This window comes from Erinaceus europaeus, chromosome 11 (genome assembly GCF_950295315.1).
Source record: "Erinaceus europaeus chromosome 11, mEriEur2.1, whole genome shotgun sequence".
Taxonomy (NCBI): domain Eukaryota; kingdom Metazoa; phylum Chordata; class Mammalia; order Eulipotyphla; family Erinaceidae; genus Erinaceus; species Erinaceus europaeus.
In genome coordinates, this window is record NC_080172.1 from 21,616,883 (window position 1) to 21,639,064 (window position 22,182).

The 22,182-nt window shown below is 39.9% G+C and overlaps 1 protein-coding gene across 3 annotated transcripts in view; it reads right to left on the reverse strand.

The window, feature by feature from the left end:
• Window positions 1–2,945: 2,945 nt before the first annotated feature.
• Window positions 2,946–22,182, reverse strand: part of RIOK2 (RIO kinase 2) — a 29,504-nt gene continuing 10,267 nt past the window's right edge. The window contains exons 5-11 of one of the 3 annotated variants that reach the window (XR_009552477.1): window positions 16,985–17,073; window positions 14,372–14,563; window positions 13,103–13,195; window positions 11,366–11,866; window positions 8,951–9,047; window positions 8,383–8,499; window positions 3,078–3,211 (exon numbers count right to left, since the gene is read on the reverse strand). Coding sequence is in view for 2 of the 3 variants with exons in the window: in XM_007529907.3 (XP_007529969.1) it covers window positions 3,047–3,211; window positions 8,951–9,047; window positions 11,366–11,866; window positions 13,103–13,195; window positions 14,372–14,563; window positions 16,985–17,073 (1,137 nt within the window). In the remaining variant the exon portion in view is untranslated. Of the gene's footprint in view, window positions 3,212–8,382; window positions 8,500–8,950; window positions 9,048–11,365; window positions 11,867–13,102; window positions 13,196–14,371; window positions 14,564–16,984; window positions 17,074–22,182 lie in introns of all 3 variants that reach the window. The other 2 variants (XM_007529907.3, XM_060201200.1) reach the window with 2 other exon arrangements.

Consider the following 22,182-nt stretch of genomic DNA (forward strand, 5'->3'; position numbering starts at 1 on the left):
TGTTCAGCTCTGGCTTATGGTGGTGCGGGGGATTGAACCTGGGACTCTGGAGCTTCAGGCATGAGAGTACATTTGCATAACCATTATGCTATGTACCCCTGCCCCCTTTTTTCTTAACTTCTAAATAAATTTTTAAAAAGTCTTATTTTATTTGATGCGTAGCAGTTTTCAACTCTAAGGTAATAAGCATACTGTCTTTGATTCCTGTGGATTTTCTCTTTAGAGCTTTTCTCTTTTTCAGTCTAGATATACTCAGTCAAATTCTCCTCAAAACAACTCACCAGATCACCCTGTGGCCTTTCACAGTTGGTGAGATTCCCTCTTCACTAGGTCATGTACCAGGCTCTTTAGCAGTCTATTTTGCACTGTCATGTAACTGTTGTGTTTCCTCTTATCTCTCCAAATACAGCAGAGACACTCATTTAATATTTATTTATTTTTAAATATTTTATTTATTAATAAGAAAGATAGGAGGAGATAAAGAATCAGACATCACTCTGGTACATGTGCCGCCGGGGACGGAACTCAGGACCTCATGCTTGAGAGTCCAGTGCTTTATCCATTGCACCATCTCCCAGGCCACTAAATATTTATTTTTATTTATTTTATTTTAAAAAATTTTATTTATTAATAAGAAAGCTAAGAGGAGAGAAAGAACCAGATATCTGGTACATGTGCTGCTGGGCAACTGAACTCTGGACCTCATGTTTGAGAATCCAGTGCTTTATCCATTGCGCCACCTCCTGGACCACTAAATATTTATTTTATTTTATTTATTTATTTGTGCCTCCTGGGTTATTTATGGGGCTCGGTGCCTGCACTAGGAACCCACTGTTCCTAGAGGCCATTTTCCCATTTTTGTTGTTATTGTTGTTGTTGGATAGGACAGAAATAGAGAGACAAGGGGAAGACAGAGGAAAGACAGACACCTGCAGACCTGCTTCACCACTTGTGAAGCGACCCCACCGCAGGTGGGGAGCCGGGGGCTCGAACCAGGATCCTTATGCCAATCCTTGCACTTCATGCCACATGCATTTAACCCTCTGCCCTACTGCTGGACCCCCGGTTAATAAATATTTAATCGTAAAAATCTTTGTATTCTCTCCTGAGGTTTGCAGGTGTCTCTCCCTCCCCCACCTAATCTATCTTGCCCCCCCCTCTCAATTTCTCTTTCCTATCCAATTAAAAAAAAATGGCCACCAGGAGCAGTGGATTTGTGGTGCTGGCACCCAGCCCCAGCAATAACCCTGAAGGCAAAGGAGAAAGAAACAAGGTTAGAGTTACAGAAAAAAGTAGTAGAAACAGGATTTAAATTTGAAACTCTTGGAACAAAAGTGCTTTGCCAATAATCACAAGACAGATTTACTATGCTAGTAATAGGTCTAAATTTTGTTTTTGTTCATTGTTCCCCGTTTCCCTTATCTGGTAAGACAACTCTCAAATCTCTGATAGCTACTCAAAAAAAATTTTTTAAATCCAAATTTGTGCCAATCTTACCCAAATTAGTTTAGGATTTAATTTTTATTGGAGCAATTTGCTCAGATCTGTACAGCTGAATATTTGTGCTGTGACCAACAGGATCTTAAGGTGTAGAGAACTCACAGATGAAACTAGTGTTTTTCCAATTGCACAGTTGGTATCTACATGGTAGCTGAGTACAGCAGAGTAGGATGAAGTTTCCTTGTTTTTGACATGCTGAGAAATCATATTCAAAAATAAACATTCTGTGATTGATTCTATTATGTCTAGTTATTTTTTTCACATCAATGCAGTAGATAGATAACAAAAATGTGTATCTGATATTAACTAGCTAAAACTCAAGATTATGGTGTATTACACTAAAGTAAAGGACTCTGGGGGCTGGGTGGTGGCACACCTGGTTGAACGTGCACAAGTCACAGTGCTCAAGGACCCAAGTTCAAGCCCCTATCTCCAACTGCAGAGGGAATGCTTCACAAGTGGTGAAGTAGTGCTGCAGGTGTCTCTCTTCCTTTCTCTCAACTTCTGGCTTTCTCTATCAAATAAATAAATATTAAAAAAAAAAAAAGTCTGGGGCAGGGTGGTGGTGGTCAGATCCTGGAGCAAGATGGAAGAGGACCTAGGTGGGGGGAGTTACTGTTCTGCAGAAAACTGAGAAATGTCACACATGTACTAACTACTGTAAACCATTAATGCCTCAATAAAAATTTTAAAAAGCCCCTCAAAATTATAAAAGTATTCCTAAAATTAAGTCTATGCTTTTAGGGTATTGGGGACAGTTCCTTGTGACAATATTAATGTGAACTTATCAGAAAAATATATGGAGAGTGCTGCTGAAATAGCTTACCAGAAAGGCTGCCTGCTATGTCATGAGAGTGACCCAGGCTCACATGTACCTCCCACTGCCCTGAGGTAAACTGTTGTGGTGACTTTGCTTCTCTCCCTGTCTATCTGAAAAAGTAAGCCAGCAATAGTGAAGCCTAGTGATGCCAGATAAAAGACAGGTACCACAAATAGTTAATAGAATTAATTTTTGCAACAGTGAGAAGAAATCGGTCCTTATTAATCTGGGAAAAGCATCTTCCTGTATTTTAAACCCTTAGGAGAGTAACAATGAATACAAGCGATTTTTAAGGACATTCTCTTGTGACTGAGGCGACACTGCCACCTAGTGGCTGCTTCTCAATGCAGACGATGTCCTGGTGGGTACTAAGTAAATAACAAATAAAAACATTCAGGAAGGAGAGAATTACAACCTAAAGTTATTCCCCCAAGTGGGAATGTGGAACTCGGGTAATCTACATACTTCCTGTAATCAAAAAGTGACTAAGCCTGTGATGCTTCGATTTTTTTCAAAAATATATTCTAATAAAATGGTTAAAAAGAATTTTAGCAATTTAGCAGTCATCTAAATTATCTGGAAAAACTAGACTGTTTTAATGACTCTTTCAGAGACACACAATGACTCACATTTACAGAGCACAGAGGGTTTATTTAAAATGTCTTAAAGAGGAAGGGTGGTAAGTTTTGGAACAATTTACAGGAATATCCAAGAGACTTAAATACACTATTCTCCCCAAAAGCTGGCTGCTTCCAAGCTTGATTTGATGTTTTGCATGTTTTCTCTCCGTTGCTTCGTAAATATATTTGCTTCTCCTTTTTGCAGCCTACGCCGAACAGCCAATTTTTGTTGTTTCGTCAGCTGACGCCTCACCTTCTGTTTCACCAGTTCCTGGAAAGATTTCACAACTGAGTATCACTGATATCTGATCACTCTGATAAGTAGATAGTCAAGAAAACAAAGACTTTACCTTACTGATTGTTTTTCTTTTTTTTTTTTTGCCTCCATGGTTATTGCTGGGGCTTGGTCGAATCCACTGCTCCCGGAGGCTATTTTTTCCCTTTTGTTGCCCTGGTTGTTTTTTTATTGTTTGTTGTGGTTATTATTATTATTGATGTTGTTGGATAGGACAGAGAGAAATGGAGAGAGGAGGGGAAGACAGAGAGGGGGAGAGAAAGAGAGACACCTGCAGACCTGCTTCACCGCCTGTGAAGCGACTCCCCTGCAGGTAGGGAGCCGGGGGAGTCCTTATGCCGGTCTACAATGGTAGGTCATACAGTGGTTGCGCTTTGTGTGCCTAACCTATGGCACTACCGCCTGCTCCCCCCTGATTGTTTTTCAAACTTCTGTTAACATCATGAATCTTAAAGGACTCTGGGGTGGGGATGGGGGTGGGGGTTCAGGTCTTGGAACATGATGGCAGAGGACCTAGACGGGGCTGAACTGTTACGTGGAAAACTGAGAAATGGTATGCATGTACAAACTACTGTATTTGTTGACTGTAAACCATTAATCCCCCCAATAAAGAAAAAAAAAATGACCTCAATCAATACAAGTTCAGATTCTGAGACACTTCATAATATACTGGCTAGCTACTTCAAAAGTATAAAACAGGAGTAAAAACCAAAATAACAGTTAAAGGAGAAACTAAAATAACGTAAATATAGATTATAGCAAAAAGTAATGTATATTCACAATGTTTTGACTACCAAGCCAAGGTAACAAATAACCACAGTACCACCTAGTGTCCTCTATGGAAATAAAGAGCCCCACACCCAAAACTGACAAGATAAAATTGCTTGTGCTGTCCCGCTTTCTGTGTTAAAGCGGATGTTAACTTTGTGGTAGAAGACTCTTCTTTTTTTTAAAAGTGTTCATTCATAATTCGCCAACATATACCCACAACTGCTAATATTTACAAGATGAATGATAATTTCAATGCGAGACTGGCAAGACAGTTCACCAGCCTGACTGTTTTCCTATTTTGTTATATATATGTCTTGGGTTCCAGGCTGGTCCCCACCACTTTGAGGAAAGCTTCCATTGTATATTCTTTCCCTCAAAAAAAAAAAAAAGTGTGCCAAAAAATTCCAAATGATTGCAGGATTAAGATATTAAGGTGGCTTTTTTGCTTCTAATAATTAGAGAAAAATCTTTTTTGATCAATCCAAGATACAGAAATCTTCCCCCCCCTTAGAAGACAATTTGTATTTTACATTGACATTCCACTTTAAACTTTAAATTCCATTTTAAGCTTAAAAAAATTCCTGCTATGATTTATCTGTAAAAGGAAGGAGATAAGTTTAAGACTAAAAGATAATGCCAGTGCCATCACCTTTATTTTAATTTTTTTAATTATTTTCACTTTTGTTGCCGTTTTTGTTGTAGTTATTATTGTTGTTGTGGTTGTTGCTGTCGTTGTTGGATAGCACAGAGAGAAATGGAGAGAGGAGGGGAAGACAGAGAGGAGGAGGGAAAGATAGACACCTGCAGACCTGCTTCACCACCTGTGAAGTGACTCCCCTGCAGATGGGGAACTGGGGGCTCGAACCAGGATCCTTACACTGGTCTTTGCGCTTTGCGCTACATGTACTTAACCTGCTGTACTACCCTGACCCCCTATTTTATTTATTTATTTTTTGCCTCCAGGGTTATCACTGAGGCTCTATACCTGCACTATGAATCCACTGCTCCTGGAGGCAAATTTTCCCTTTTTTTTTTTTCGGGGGGTGTCCCCTCTAACCAGGTTCCTTGCATGGGTCTTTGAGTTTCACCCAGTGTGCTACTGCCTCTCCTCCCACCCCACCCACCCCGGCCATCAGTTTTATATGAAGAACAGTTTAGAATTTAAAAAAGTGGAGGCCAGTGGTAGAACACCTGGTTGAGTGCACACATTACAATGGGTAAGGACCCAGGTTCAAGACCCCAGTTTCCACCTACAGGGGGGAAGCTTCATAAATGGTGAAGCAGGGCTACAGGTGTCTCCTCCCTATCATCCCCTCCCCTCCTAACTTGTCTCTGTCCAAATATATATATATATATATATATATAAAACATATATTTTAAGGCAGTAGCATGAATTAATAATCTCTTCTTTATCTGCACATGCCAACTGTACTAAATTGCTGCTGTATTAAATCTAAAAACACCTATATATTTGCATAGCCACAGTCTCATGCACGCATGATGCCCCTGTCATGGCCTTTTCATTCAGACAAAGAAGAAAAGACTGTGGGACACTCACTGTAGCTTCCTCCAGGAACAAGACACACTCTCTACTGCTCTATTAGCGTCCTATCTCTCTGGACCAGCACTTACATATATATATATTTTTTTGAAGTGTGAGGGCCCTGGTTCTCTCTCTTTTCTTTTCTTTTTTTTTTTTTTTTTGATTCTATTTATTTATGAGAAAGATAGAAGAGAGAAAGAACCAGACATCACTCTGGCACATGTGCTGCCAGGGATCAAACTCGGGACCTCATGCTTGAGAGTCCAAAGCTTTACCACTGTGCCACATCTGAGAAAGTTAAAAAGAAAACAAAAACAAAAACAGCAGATTAAGTAATTCTCAGTAATTATAGAAAATATTAAAGCCAAAAACTGATGGACAATTATAAAGTATAAGAAATTATTATTATTATTTATTATTCCCCCCCCCCCCCAGTATTCATTGCTTCCAATGGCCATTTTGCCCCCTTTTAATTTTTTTGTTTCTTGCCTCCAGGGTTATTGCTGTGGCTCGGTGCCTCCACTATGAATCCAATGCTCCTGTGGCCGATTTTTTAAATATTTTGGATAGGACAGAGAGAAGCTGAGAGGGGAGGGGGAAGACAGAGGACAGACCACTGCAGATCTGTTTCACTATTTGTGAAGCATCCTCACCTGCAGGTGGGGAGCTGGGTGGGACTCCAGCCTGGATCCTTGGGCTTAGTACTATATACACTAAAGCAGGAGCTCCATCACCTACCTGGCCCTCTTTTTTTTTTTTTTTTTTTTGACCTCTAGGGTTATCACTGGGGCTTGGTGCCTGCACTACAAATCCAGTGCTCCTGGTGGCCATTTTTCCCATTGTTGTTGGATAAGACAGAGAAAAACAGAGAGGAGGCGAAGACAGAAGGAGAGAAAGACATCTGTAGACCTGCTTCACCACTTGTGAAGCTTCCTCCCTGCAGGTGGAGACTGAAGGTTTGAACCCAGGTCCTTGCTCATGATAATTTATGCAGCCAACCAGGTACCAGGTGTGCTACTGCCTGGCCCATGCATGAAAAATTCTTTTTTTAAAAAAAAATTTATTCCCCTTTGTTGCCCATGTTGTTTTATTGTAGTTATTATTATTGTTTTTGATGTCGTCATTGTTGGATAGGACAGAGAAATGAAGAGAGGAGGGGGAAGACAGAAAGGAGGAGAGAAAGATAGACACCTGCAGACCTGCTTCACCGCCTGTGAAGCGACTGCCCTGCAGGTGGGGACCCGGGGGGTTAAACTGGGATCTTTATGCCGGTCCTTGCACTTAACCCGCTGCGCTACCGCCCAACTCCCAAAAAATTCTTAATAAAGATGGATAATAATACTTAGAGGAAAATTTTATCTTACAATGTAACTAACAGCTATATCTAAGATTTCACAGATTTAAACTTTGTTTAGAAAGTCAGGCAAATTAGTGTGGTCCCGGGATGTGGTGCAGGGAATAAATACTCTCAAGCAAGAGGTCTTGAGTTCAATCCCCGACAGCACATGTACCAGAGTGATGTCTGGTTCTTTGTCTCCTCCTATCTTTCTAATTTAAAGAAGGAAAAAAAAAGAAAGAAAATCAGAAATTATTATATCAGACCAATTACAATTCTAGAATTTCACTTCTGTGTTCTGACAAGTTCAAATGTTTCTGTCTCAAGTAGAGAACCGTCACCTAAAACAACCTATGTTGTAATGTGTGTATTTAGCCAGGTGCGCCATGGCCCAAGTCCCTAACAATCTATGTTGTAAAACAAACAGTGGTACTTGTATTATTATTGCTGCTGCTTTTGTTAGTAGGGTTATTACTGGGGTTTGGTGCCTGCATGACTCCATTCCTGGTGGTCAGTGTTTCAATGGTGAGAGACAAAGAGAGGTATGAAGAGACAACTGAGGTGTCTCCATGGCTCTTAAAGCTTTACCCTGTAGCTTTAAGACTCAATCAGGCCAAGACTGAGCCTTGATCCTCCTGCTTGGTAATATCTATTCTATCTGATGGGCCACCAGCTTGTCCCACAGTGGTACTGTTTCAGCTTCTTTGGATAATTCTGACATGATTTTCTACGTATTCCCTATAATCAACCGCAGGATACACATTTTAACTTAGGGGCAATATGACTAAATGTGGAAATGAGGAGTTTGGGTTGGGGGAGGGGATTAAGGTTCTTTTTACTTCTTCTGAATTTACTTTGCACAAAATAATTTCATTACTTCTTCTCTATCTTCTGTTTTCTTCTTTTGCTCATTTTAAGTTGTCAGTAGAACTGGGTAAGTGGTATTCCACTTAATATCTTTAAGAACAAGGACAAAAGTCAGCATACAAGTGAGGTAATTTTCTCACCCATAAGACTTACAAAAGGAAAGAAGTGTATTCCTTTTCTGGGTCGACTGGAGAGAAGGCTGGCAGACAGACAGAGATGCTTCTCTGGAGCTGGACTATGTTTTATTAAGCTGTTTACAAACAGTCCCTTGTGAAATTCTTTTAAGAGAAAGAGAGAAAGGAAGGGAGAAGCACTGCTTCAGTGATCATGAAGGTTTCCCCCTGCAATTGGGGAACTGGGGGCTTAAACCAAGGCTTTATCATCATCATCATTATTAATGGTTTACAGTCAACAGTGAAATACATCCTCCTCTGCCAATCATACTGTAGGACCTAGAACCAAGGTTCTTGAACACTGTAACACATGTACTTAACCAAGTGGCACCACTTCCCTGGCCACCAGAAATCTTTTATAATAGACTGATTTTAAATGTCTAACAGCTTTGGCATCCCACAAACTTAAAAGCATCAATTTTTATAAATATATAATGAAGCTGGGGCACTTTCATACCTCAACGTAGTTCTTATGAGCTGAGTAACCATGAGCAAGATGGTATGATCTATTTGGGTCTCAATATCCTCATTATTAAAATGCAGGGCCCAGAGACAACCTCACCAATGAGTCCCACTAGGGAAAGATGGAAATAGGCTGGAGTATGAATTGACCTGCCAAAGTCCATGTCTAGTGGAGAAACAATTATAGAAGCCAGATCTTCCACCTTCTGTGCCCCATAAACAATTTTGGTTCATATTCCCAGAGAGGATAAAGAATAAGGAAGCTCCCAGTGGAGGATATGGGACACAGAACTCTGGTGGTGGGAACTTTATGAAACTGTAGCCCTATTTTTTTACAATCTTGTTAATTATTATTAAATCACAAATAAATAAGTAAGTGCAATAAAGTAAAATGCAAGAAATAAAATGCAGGGCCCAGATCATGTGAGAAGCTTCAAGCTTCCTGGATCTAAATTTCTATGATTTTTACTGTTTAATTTCAAGCTAAGCTACAATTTGCCTTAGTTCAGTAATGTATCAACAGTAATGACCTAGCAAACACTTGGAAAATGTTGAATAGTTACCGGAGGAATTGTCGAGCAGCTTGCAACACTACCCACAGAAGTAATACTAAGGGTTCTTGTTCTATGTTGTTCAGTATTTTCCATATTTTCTTCATCTCTAAAATTAAAACAAAATTTATGCCATCAGTTTTCACAGTTGTGCTTAATTTCTTTCTTTCTTTCTTTTTAAAAATATTTATTTATTTTCCCTTTTGTTGCCTTTGTTGTTTTATTCTTATAGTTATTATTGTCATTGTTGGATAGGATAAAGAGAAATGGAGAGAGGAGGGGAAGACAGAGAGTGGGAGAGAAAGAAAGACACCTGCAGATCTGCTTCACTGCCTGTGAAGCGATTCCCCTGTAGGTGGGGAGCCGGGATCTTTACTCTGGTCCCTGCGCTTTGCGCCATGTGCGCTTAACCTGCTGTGCTACCTCCCGACCCCCATAGTAGTGCTTAATTTCTATAGATCTTTACATGATAATAAAATGTGAAAGACAGAAAGTACCTCAGAGAATCTATTTAAAAGTTAAAATCAAATGGGAAAAAATTTTGGCCACAAGTTTTTCACTCCTCCACAATTCATGTTTCTTTTCTATTCATCCTCTTCTTTTATTAAACAATACAAATCTGTTGCTCATAATCTAAATTTTTCCCCATCTTCTCAAACCACAGTATGTATAACAAGATAGTGTACTTTGCAGAAAACACTGCAACCATGGCAACTTTCTTACACATTGCTCAAAGTTTTAATGTATAAGAAGTGAGGCAATATTAACTGCTCCAGGTGGCCATTTTCTCCCCATTTTGTTAGATGGGACAGAGAGAAACGGAAAGGGGAGGGCGAGAGAGGGAGAAAGATAGACACCTACAGACCTGCTTCACCAGTTGGGAAGCATCCCTCCTGCAGGTGGGCAGCTGAGGCTCAAACCCAGATCCATGCGCTTCGTGCTATGTGCACTTAACTGGGTGCGTCACCATCCGGCCCCCAGGAATATTAACTCTAAATTGTTCCTATTTTTTAGCAACATCTATCATGTTTCTACTATGAATAAGCATTTTGCCCAACTGCACTAATAATGACAAAATTAATTCTGGGGGTTGGGCAGTAGCACACTGGGCTAAATGCATATAGTGCGAAGCGCAAGGATGGGGCAAAGATCCGGGCTTGAGCCCTGGACCCCGCACCTGCAGGAGGGTCGCTTCGAAAGCAGTGAAGCAGGTTTGCAAGTGTCATTCTTTCCCCCTCTCTCAATTTCTCTTTGTCCTATCCAACAGCAGCAACAACAATAACAGCAATAACAATGGAAAAAAGATGGCCTCCAGGAGCAGTGGATTTGTGGTGCAGGCGCCAAGCTCCAGGGATAACCTTGGAGGGGGGTAAAAATCCACGCTGAAAATCAAAAACAGGTGGAACTGGAGGTGATTATGATTAGTGAAATAAGTAAAGAGATGAAAGTATCAGATGGTTTCACTCATATCATCGATCAGATATACATGCACTTGGGGGGAAAAAACAAGCAAACAAACACAGAAGCAAGCAAACTGTTTCTAAGACTTGTGAGAACTATGGTGGTTATCTCTGGATGGTGGGAGGGTTGGAGACACAGAACTGGTGGTGGGTGGGCTGTGGAACCATTTACTGTTAACTTACAGTCTTACAGCATACCATCAACAACAAAATCCTGAACCACTAGCTACCTACCCTTCATCCTTGATCCTAAGTTATTTTTCCATGTTTATTATCCAAATGGTAATAATTACTCCTAAACTCAAGATACAGGGCTATATAGGAAAAAAAGACAATATTTACATGCCTTGCTTCTCAATAAAACACTAAACATAAGATCTAAGGCTGGCTGAGGCTTGGGAAAAGGAAGGTATTCTTGATTTAATCTGATTCTAGATAAACTATTCCAAATCTTAAAAAAAAAAAATGAAATGTTATTGCTAATCTAAAGCTAATATTTTAGAAAAAAAAAAAGTAAAAGAACATAACATTATATAGTTTTAACTACATAAGCGAAGGAGGATTAAAATGTTCAAAGTACCTAGGAGAATTACATTTAAGATACTTTATGAAGCACATCTACTGAATACTTACTGGACATTGGACATTAGATGTACAATGATGAAAATATAAGAACTCACCCATCTAGCACCTGATCAGTTTATTTAGAAGCCATTATTGAATTCTTGGCATGAACAATTCATTCATTAACCTAAGTAATCTTAGCTGATTAAAATTTAGTCAATAGGCTATCCTGGCTCGGGTCAGTGGCAGAGGGTAATCTGAATTTTAACACCAGGTTTATTTTCGTGTCACACACAGTGGTTCAGAACACAGTCCTGCCACATCATTTGGGAGAAAACCCGCTCAAAACTCAAGACAACGTAGCTCTCCAGATTAAAGTTAATCGATTGATAGGAATCTGTACCTTGAAGGTCTGACTTCTTTGTTTAATGACAAAGCAATGAGAGAAGGGCATTCTTCCTCCTGCTCTTCAAAGTGCGTAGGGAATCCTCTGTGTCCTGTCTGTTTCTCTTGCCAGATACCATCTTCGGTTTTCTTTTTCTCCTCAGAAATGCCAGTCTCAGAGTTATTTTCAACGACTTCTTTCACTTCCCCTAAAGCTTCACTCAGTTCAGTCATTTTAAAATCGTGTGCATCAGCACTCTCCGTGGATAGACTGTCTTCCTTTAATTGGTCAAGGTCACGGGATGGCCTGCCTCCTGACTGATCTGTGGAGTTTTGTTCACTTTCATTTTCTGATCGAGAGACCGTTGCTTTTTCTGGTGTCTCTTCATCAGAAAAACAGAAGTCCGGTGCCTGCTCCACCGTGTCCTCTGGGCCTACTGGATGAAGTAGTTCATCGTCAGCCTGCATCTCCTTTGTGTAGCCACTGGCAGAAACCTCTACATCAAGAGATTCCTCCCTCCTGAGGGAAAAGGATGACAAGCGTCAGAGAGGAGGGGGGGGGGGACACAAACTAATGAATGCACTTAACATGGACAAATACCATTTTGATAAATTACGACTCTCAGATGTGTCTAATAGGTCATATATTTTAAAGACTTTTTTCTACAATGCTACAGTTGGTGAACACATAAAATGACTAAAAAGTAACAGTAGTAAGGAGAAAGGTGGATACTGAACCTTCAGTTATTTGACTAAATACATTATTTTTCAGAGATTAATAATTTGTAAATTATGTATGTTGTCCCAAACCAGACAATTTTAACAAAATATACAAATAAGAAAACACAGTATTAAGAATGCAGGTATAAGTATTATCCATTAATTAATTTAAAAATGTCCACCCTGAAGGCAGGATAAACAAATTTTGATAGGGGCCAGCCAGGTGGTGGCACACACAGTTGAGCACACACCATTACCATGCACAAGGACCTGGGGGGGAAACTTCGCTGCTGGTGAAGCAAGGCTGCAGGTATCTCTGTTTCCTTCTCTTTCCCCCTTCCCTACCAACTTCTCTGTCTCTTTCCAAAATAAATTAAAAAATACTTAGTTTAATTCCTTACACATGAATTATTCAGATAGCATTCAATTATAAAAGGTCATGAGTTTAATAAACTAGGTATAGTCCTCCTCTAAATTCAATAATACTGCCATAATGCGACAAAGGTGCGTACTTTCTAGTTTTGTTTTGTTTTTTCCTCCAGGGTTATTGCTGGGCTCGGTGCCTGCACCATGAATCCACTGCTCCTGGAGGCCATTTTCCCCCCCTTTGTTGCCCTTGTTGTTGTAGCCTCGTTGTGGTTATTATTATTGTCATTGTTGATGTTGTTCGTTGTTGGATAGGACAGAGAGAAATGGAGAGAGGAGGGGAAGACAGAGAGGGGGAGAGAAAGACACTTTCAGACCTGCTTCAAGCAACGCCTGTGAAGCAACGCCCCTGCAGGTGGGGAGCCTGAGGCTCGAACCGGGACCCTTACGCCGGTCCTTGCGCCTTGCACCACGTGCACTTAACCCACTGCGCCACCACCCGACCCCCCTGTGCTTTCTAGTTTTAAAATTTCATTTACATACAGAAATAATACCCATTTTATTTTCATACAATTTAATTTTTTTTTTCAGATGAAACTACAGCATTTAGAACTAAATAAATCACGCATTTAAGCAGGTTCTGCCATTTAACGCAACACAGAATACAAACCTGATGTCACTGAAGGTTGGATAAAGTTCACTTTCATAGCTGAAACGCTTAATGAAAAAGTCTCTAATGCATTTAACATCTCTATCAAAATACCTGAAAGAGAGTAATTTTTGTTGTTTATCTTTTTCCTCATTAGTCAAGGGTAATATTATTACTTGCTATGATGCTTGTGATAGGCTTTTTATGATACACATACATTTGAAAAAAGAGAAAAAAAATTTACCAATGTGTTTGGAACAACCAGAACTCTCATCAGGAACGTAAGGCGTCAAAGAAAATAGCTGCTGGGATCAGAAAACTCGAGAGTTCCCATCCTATAGTACTATTTCAAGTTAGATCACGATGGCTCTCTGTAGACTAATGTAACTCAAACTTGTTTACACAGGCATCAACTATTATGTTTTACTGTCAACTGTAAGTCATTAATTCCTTCTATTAAAGGGGGGGGGGCAGAGGTAGATAATATAAATGGTTCTGCAAAGAGATTCTCATGTCTGAAGCTCCAAAGTTCCAGGTTCAATCCCCCGCACCACCATAAGCCAGATCTGAGTAGTGCTCTGGAGTGAAGAGAAAAACAAACAAGACAAACAAACAAACAAAAAACATAAACAGGTGCACTTTTCACCTGAATTGTTGCTTCCTCTGTTTTAAAATATTTCTTTCTCTAGACTAAATATAGTCATTTTCTAAAAGAAACCAGGACGAAGAAGCAGGTCTGAAAGTGCCTTTCTCTCCCCCTCTCTGTCTGTTTGTTCACAAACTAGTACAAATTCAAAGTTTGCAAGGATGAAAATCAAATTATAAAGAGAAAAGGGAGATATTTCTTCTTCTAAGCTGGAACACAGGGAACAAAAAACTGAGCCTTCAATTTGGTTATACTCAAGTATGGGACAAGAACAGGTAAGGTCATAATTTGCAATCTGGTCACTTTAAGTCGCTAGGCAATGTGAAGAGTAAGATAATCACAATATGTGGTGGTGGCACAACTGATTCAACACTCACATTGCAGTGTGTAAGGCCCTAAGTTCTAGCCCTCTAGCACCTGCAGGGGGAAATTTCTTGAGCAGACATGTCATCTCCCTCTAAATGTCTGTCTCTATCCAATAAATAATTAAAATTTTAAAAGAAAATCACCAGAGTATATAAAATAATATATAAAGTGATTTCTGTTGTGTCAGGTATAAGGTTTCTTTCTAATACTAAAAACAAAAGCAAAGAAGGATTTGACCTTAGACACCACCCCCATCCAGAATCAGTTTCAGCATATACCATTCAGCATTGGGATGAGAAGTGGAAACCATCTGTGGGAAATCAATCATGGTAATATGGTCATCTTTATCCAAAATGAGATTGAATTCATTGAAATCTCCATGAATCAATCCGTGATTTGCAAGTTTGACTATTAGTTCCATAGCTTCATCATAGACTGATGCAGGATCTTCAACATGGTGCACTTGACAACTGGAAAGGTAGGAAAAGAGGTTATTTGCACGTCCTGGTGATTTTAATGAAAGCCAATGTGTGTAGACATGCATATAGATATACAGTCCATTCCTTATTCCCTAGCAGTTTTCCCCTTCACTCCAGTCAGTGTAAGACCTAATTGTTACTGTGAATTAAAAAAGTTGCATCTTGTCTCTCTAATCTCCCTTTAGATTTTTTTTTCCTTTTCTTTTTAGGTGGAGCACCTGATTGAGCGCACATGTTACAATGCACATGTTACAATGCACATGTTAAAATGCACAAATACCTGGGTCTGAGCCCCTGGTCCCTACCTGCAGGGAGAAAGCCTCACGAATGGTGAAGCAGGGCTGCAGATGTCTCTCTCCCTCTCTATTTCTGGCTGTCTCTATGCAACAAAGATAATTAAAACAAACAAACAAACAAAACTCAGCTAAGCTCCTCAAATATACACCTTCTGTAAATTTTTCTCTCTTACTCTAATTAAGCTATCCCAAACAGGCCTTCTTCCCCCTTAAGGAGACAGAGGAGCAGAGGGGGAAAGGAAAGAGAGACACTTATAGCACTGCTCCACATCTCATGAAGTCTTCTCAGTGCAGGTGAGGACACAGGGGCTTGAACTGAGGTCCTTGTGTTCCACTGCATGTGCCAGCCCCTAGCCCCCACACAGGCTCCTTTGCATCTACTTCACTCCAATGAAATCATTCTTGATAATACCACTACTGAATTCCATACTGCCAAATCCAGTGGTTGATTCTGCCTTTCTCATATCTGATAAGCCAACGATTCCTTCACTACTGACTACCAACTCTTCAAGCTCTTTTTTATACAAACTGATTTTTTTTTTTCTTCATCTTTTCCCTGACTCTGAATTCTGTAGTTTCTCAGATGCAAATCCTAGGAGACCTCTTACCTTTTTGAGAGTAATTCTTGGTGATCTCATCAGACTTTAATTTAGACTTCTCTGAACCTGTTGGTTTAAATTCTTCCCTGAATCTCAAACTGACGAGGGCCGGGCAGTGGCGTGCTGCGTTAAGTGCACACAGTATGAAGCACTAAAGACCTGTGCAAGGATTCCTACTCAAGCCCCCAGCTCTCCACCTGCAGGGGAGGTTGCTTCACAAGTGGTGAAGCAGGTCTGGAGGTATCTTTCTCTTCTTCTATCTTCCCCATCTCTCTCAATTTCTTTTTGTCCTATCCAATTAAAAAAAAATGGGAAAAGAAAATAGCCACCAGGAGCCATGGATTCTGCAGGCTCTGAGCCCCATTGATAATCCTGGAAGAAAAAAAAAAAAAAAAAAAAAAAAAAAAAAAAAAAAAACCTCAAACTGATCATTGTCCCAACAAACTGGTCTCCCTATGGTCATTCCCATTTCTGTAAAGGGTGATTTTATTTCTCTCATTAATTTGTTATTTAGGCCAAAGTAGCTTGACTGACTCTCTCTTTTTCCACATCAATATATACTGCCAAAGAAAGGAAAACACACTGAGAATCTAATCATTTTTATCTCCTTCATGTTATCATCCCGACTTGAATGATAATAACCTTCTAGCTTGTCTTCCCAATTCGGCCCTTGTTTCACTTCAGTCCAGTCTTAGTCTGGCAGTCAAAGTGATCCTAAGGCACTTTCTATCTCTTCTCAGCTCAAAGTCCTCAATAGCTTCCCATATCAATCAAAATGAAAAGTTCTTGCGTTACTTATAACGCAACCATACAAAATTATCAATCAGTATGTCATGTCTCAGAAATTTATAGTATCATGTCAAAAGATAATTCCACTGAACTTTTAAAAAATGCATTAAACATTCCTTATAATGGTTCACACGATCTGGTACCCTGCTGTTGCTCTGATCTAATCACTTATACTTTTTTCCTTTACTCACTCAATTCTGGTGGCCTCCTCAGGGTTTCCTCAACATCTACATATGTTATCATTCAAGGACGATGGCAATGACTGACTATTCCCTCTTCCTGGAATATCCTATTAGATAGATAGCTTCATAGTTTCATCTCCTCTTTCAAGACTGTCCTCAGAAATCATCTCTTATCATTAGAACCTTTCTCACTACCTCAGGTACATTATCAGTCTCATCCCAATGCTGAATGGTATATGCTGAAACTGACCTACTGCAGAATTTCCTACCACAGTGCAGATATTCTTGACATGCTTAGTCCATATCTCCTATCACATAAGCTCTGAGGGCAAGATCTCTATTTAATGCTGAATCTGTGTGGGTGTTTAGTTAATGAGACTATTAATGAATGTTTGTTGCATGAATTACGAGTTATAAAATCCATACTACTAGAATGAGTTTCCAATTCCTCAATTCTATGAGCAACATTTCATTTAATCCTTTTATTCAAATACTGAAGCTTACATTTATTTAAGACTCATGATTTCAAGAACAGTAAATACTCACAGAGGGTAGCCATTTATGAGTTCCATGACTACTGCATGACGATTATAGTCAATGGGCTTGGGTACTGGAAACTTCCTTTCATGCAACGCCTAAAAAAAAAGAAGACAGTGAAAAACTAATGAAGAATTCACTAACTGTTAGGGAACAATAAAAGTAAATGTACTTGCCTACAACTAGAAAACAAATGTTTACAAATTTACATTTAACACACAATTACAATTGTATGTATGGTTCATTCACAAAATAAGAGTCTGCCACACATAAGAATAAAACTTTAAGCTATTTATTTCCCCAACAAACAATTTATTGAACACTTACTAACATTTAAAAAGGAATGACATAACTTAGGAAATAATATCTTCTGGCTTAATAGAAACTCCCAATGTCAGAATGTGTTGTGGTTATTTCCCTTTAGACCTAATACATGTACTAGAAATCTATCATGTGGCAAAAATATGCACTGTTAATAATCTGAGTCAAATGTTTCCGGATATCATCCATAAACAGTTTTCCCTTTGCTTCACTTTTCCCCCCTGAAATGTCTTCTAATTAATGAACAAGACAGAAAGAGCCAGAGCATCAGTTTGCCACATATTTACCACTGAATCACCACTCTAGCCACAATTTTTCTATCTAGTTGCTCACAACTATTATTATTATGCTTTTATTATTATTACTACTCTTTTTTATCCTATTATAACTTCCTTCAGAACATCTAATATTTATATCCACTGCAATCTGAAATATAATCATTTCCAAGTAGGCCTTTGATCTTCATGATCAACAAAGTTTTATCTTGCTACCATACTTAATCTAAATTTGTGTACCAATAGAAGTCTAAGATGCTTATGTCAAAGTCCTATTTAAAAAATACACACACACACACACACATACACACACATATATATATATATATATATATAAAGTATATATACGTATAAATATATATGGTAGATCACCTGGTAAAACACTCGATGATGTACATGGACTTGGGTTTGAAATGTTTGGGTACCATGCAAAAGAGAAGTGGTATTTCTCCTCCTCTTTTTCTCTCTGTCCTTCACTCTCTATCAGAAAACAGCAATTGAAAAACAAGTCCATGGAAATAGTAGAATTGTGTAAACATGAAGCCCTAGCTTCTGCTGGGAAAACAATCTACAAGGTTTGTATATATTAATTTTAGTCAAAACAGCTTTCCTAATTTTTAAAACTATCCTCACATATCCAACCTTAGTTCTCCTAGTACTCTCTTCAAGAAGCACTCTGTAGGCCAATCGGTTAGTCAGATCTGTCTCAACACAAGAGTTAACATCTATATTCATATCTTTGCTTATTTTCTTATTAGTGGTGTAAAAAGTGTCTCTGCTTATTCTATGCAAAGCACACCTGTCTTTGTATAGCTAAATCATAAACACACTTTATGATTCCATTCATTCCCAGTGTACTTCATGAAATAATCAACAATTCTTTTTTTTTTCTTTTTTTTTTCTCTATGAAATGAAGGCATGGTTAGCACATTTTAAGGATACAAGTTTTCAATCATTAGGCAGTCCTATCAAAGCCTCCCCCCCACACATACACATATTAAACATTAAATTAGATACTTGGGACTGGACCCAGGATACACTATTGTCAGGCATTTTAAAAGGAAAGCTTACAAAGTCCACTAAACTACATTTTGAACTAGCAGAGGCTTTCCCTAGCTTCTAGCTTGCCTTGCTGTGTCAAGCACCAGCCCGCCAGAGAGGGGTCACAGACCTGACAAGAAAGCCTGGCTGCATGGTCCGGGAGGTGGTGCAGTGAATAAAGCATTGAACTCTCAAACCCAAAGTCCCAAGTTCAATCCCCTGCAGCAATGTACCAGAGTGACGTCTGGTTCTTTCTTTCTCTCTCTCTCTCTTATCTTTCTCATGAATAAATAAAATCTTAAAAAAAAAAAAAAGAAGTGGTCCAGGAGGCGGCGCAGTGATAAAGCTTTGGACTCTCAAGCAGATCCTGAGTTCGATCCCCAGCAGCACATATGCCAGAGCGATATCTGGTGCTTTCTCTCTCCTCCTATCTTTCTCATTAATAAATAAATAAAATCTTTAAAAAAAAAAAAAAAAGAAGAAGAAGCCTGGCTGTCACCACCAGCATTTTGTTGGTGGACATGAAAACATAACTGGGCATTACAAAATAAAAAGCCAACCCACACTAACAACCGTTCTGAGCTCCTGAACATGGCGGGAAGCCCAAGACCAGGTGCAAGGACCCAGGTTTGTGGTCCCGGCTCCCCACCTGCGGTGTGTGTGTGGGGGACTTCACAAGCGGTGAAGCAGGTCTGCAGGTGTCTCTCTCTCTCTCTCTCCCTCTCCTCCCCTGATTTCTGTCCTGTCCAATAAAAAGGGAAAAAATAACCTCCAGGAGCAGTGGATTGGCAGTGCCGGCACCAGGCCCCAGAAATAACCCTGGAGGAGGGAAAAGAAAATTACCAGGTGCTGAGGCTGGACCCACCCACCCCAAAGTCCATCCCGAGACCAAAAATGCTGTGAATTTTGTATGCAGCTGGCACGCAGCAGGTACTCAAAATAATAACAGTAATAATAATACTGGTGCACTCAATGCTCTAACAGACTAGAGTCTGGAACAGGGGTGGGGACCCCTCCGCTCTGGGCAGGGGCCGGCTGGGTGTCCCGCCCCGCCGCAGGCAGCCTCGCCTTCTTGGGGAGCCCCCCCCAGCACCAGACACCCCCCCCCCCCGTGGCCACCACAATCCAAGCCCTCCCGGACTAACACCTGTGACCCTCACACACACCCCCCCCCCATGACAGCCAAAGTCACCAAGGAGCCGAGAGGGAGGGGGACCCGAGAGTGCTGAGGGGCCGGGGACTCCAAGACTTGAGGGCTGGGCGGGGAGGGAGGAGGATGGAGAAGGAGGTTCAGCAGGGTCATCCCCTCCGCTCAGAAACTCTAGTGGCGCCCACGCTTCCGAAGGGCGCCCAGTTTCGTCACCGCAACCATGTCACGGGGCACCCAGACTTTCCTGGGTGCGGGGGGGGGGGAGGGGGATAATCAACAATTCTAAGGTATAAAGTTCTCTAAATTCAATATGGAATTTTAAAGAAAGTTTATTTTAGATAAAAAAGAGAAATTCAGAGGGAAGAGGCAGATACATATACCTGTAGCACTGCTCTTTTTTTATATTTACTTACTTATTTATTCCCTTTTGTTGCCCTTGTTTTATTGCTGTAGTTATTATTGATGTCATCACTGTTGGATAGGACAGAGAGAAATGGAGAGAGAAGGGGAAGACAGAGAGGGGGAGAGAAAGATAGACACCTGCAGACCTGCTTCACCATCTGTGAAGAGATTCCCCTGCAGGTGGGGAGCCTGTGAAGCCACTCCCCTGCAGGTGGGAACCCGTGGGCTCGAACTGGGATCCTTATACCAGTCCTTACACTTTGTGTCACCTTTGTTTAACCAGATGCACTACCACCTGACTCCCAGGTGCTGCTCTTTTTTAAACAGCTCATGAAATGTCCCTCCTGCATGTAGGAACTGGTTGTCTGAATCAGGGTCACAGTACATTTACGATGTGTGCTCTACTGAAGGCACCAGTACCTAGACCCAGAAACTGATTCTTTAAACTGTTCTTTTTTTTTTTGTAAGCCAATACACTGATCATCTCTGGTTTATGGTGGTGCCTGGGATTGAACCTGGGACTTCTGGAGCCTAAGGCATGTGAGGCTCTTTGCATAACCATTGTGCTGTCTACCCCCACCTTTAAGTTGTTCTTTGTTGTTTAAGACACAAATTGCACTTGTTATTCTGTTGTTATCTTTCCATTTATTGCATCTACCTCAGTACTTAATATAGTGGCAGACAATGTACTTAATATACTGCTATTGATTAACAGAGTGAACTTTAATAGGCTATTTCTAGTCTTCTTTTTGAAACTGAATTACTTAAAAGCTTTGAATTTTCCTTTAGTACAAGTGATTTTTAACATGCTTTAGCAAGTATCTAATTGCCTCAAGTATTGTTACAGCGGCCAAATTCTTGTACCATTGCTTAATCTTATTTCATCTTAAGGACGAATGCATTCACACACAACCAAGTTCATTCCTTTGTATAAGTATCTCATGTAAAGCATCCAACAAATTTGGAGAAAACTAAAAATCTCTAGCAAACTCATTATTTACTAAGGATACAACAACAACCACAAAACATACAAACACACATACCATGTATAGTTTTAATATAATTGTATACTACCTTGAAAATTCTTCCCTTGTGATTTCTAAAGATTTTAGTACGCTAATAACAATAACCTACAGGAGGTGGCAATGCCGCTCACCTGGACTGTGTGCCTGCTTAGTCATGTATGCGACCTAGGTCTAGCCCAGCCTGCATCACACGCAAGGCTTTGGTGCTGTGGCTATTTCCCCCTCTTTCTGCCTGGAAAAAAAAAAAAAAATCAGCCCGGAGCAGTGAAGCGCCCTGGCAATAACAAAACAAATAAATACATAAATAAATAAAAAATTTAAAAAATAGTTGTTCATGAATCAGAGTGGCTTACTTTAAATAAAAAAAGATACTGGGAGGGAGTCGGGCTGTAGCGCAGCGGGTTAAGCGCAGGTGGCGCAAAGCACAAGGACCGGCATAAGGATCCCGGTTCGAACCCCAGCTCCCCACCTGCAGGGGAGTCGCTTCACAGGTGGTGAAAGCAGGTCTGCAGGTGTCTATCTTTCTCTCCTCCTCTCTGTCTTCCCCTCCCTCTCTCCATTTCTCTCTGTCCTATCCAACAACGACAACAACAATAATAACTACAACAATAAAACAACAAGGGCAACAAAAGGGAATAAATAAATAAAATAAATATTAAAAAAAAGATACTGGGAAAAGAAAGTGTACTCATACGACACTGTTTTAAATCATTATTTTCCCATTAAAACAATGACAAATCCAAGTATATAACAACAACAACAAAAAACTAAGATGCTGTATATACATCTTAGCAGAAAGATTAAATTTGCAATGTTACTTTCTATTTAGGTATCATCAATTATTTAAAGATACTTAGCAAAATATATGCTGAACTTAATTTTGAAGGTGAGAGGTAAAAAAAAAACAAACCCTAAATTTTGTATTTAGTAACTAGAGCACAAGAGAGTGAGAGAGAGAGTGCACACAAACATGAGAGAATCAGGGCATGAGTC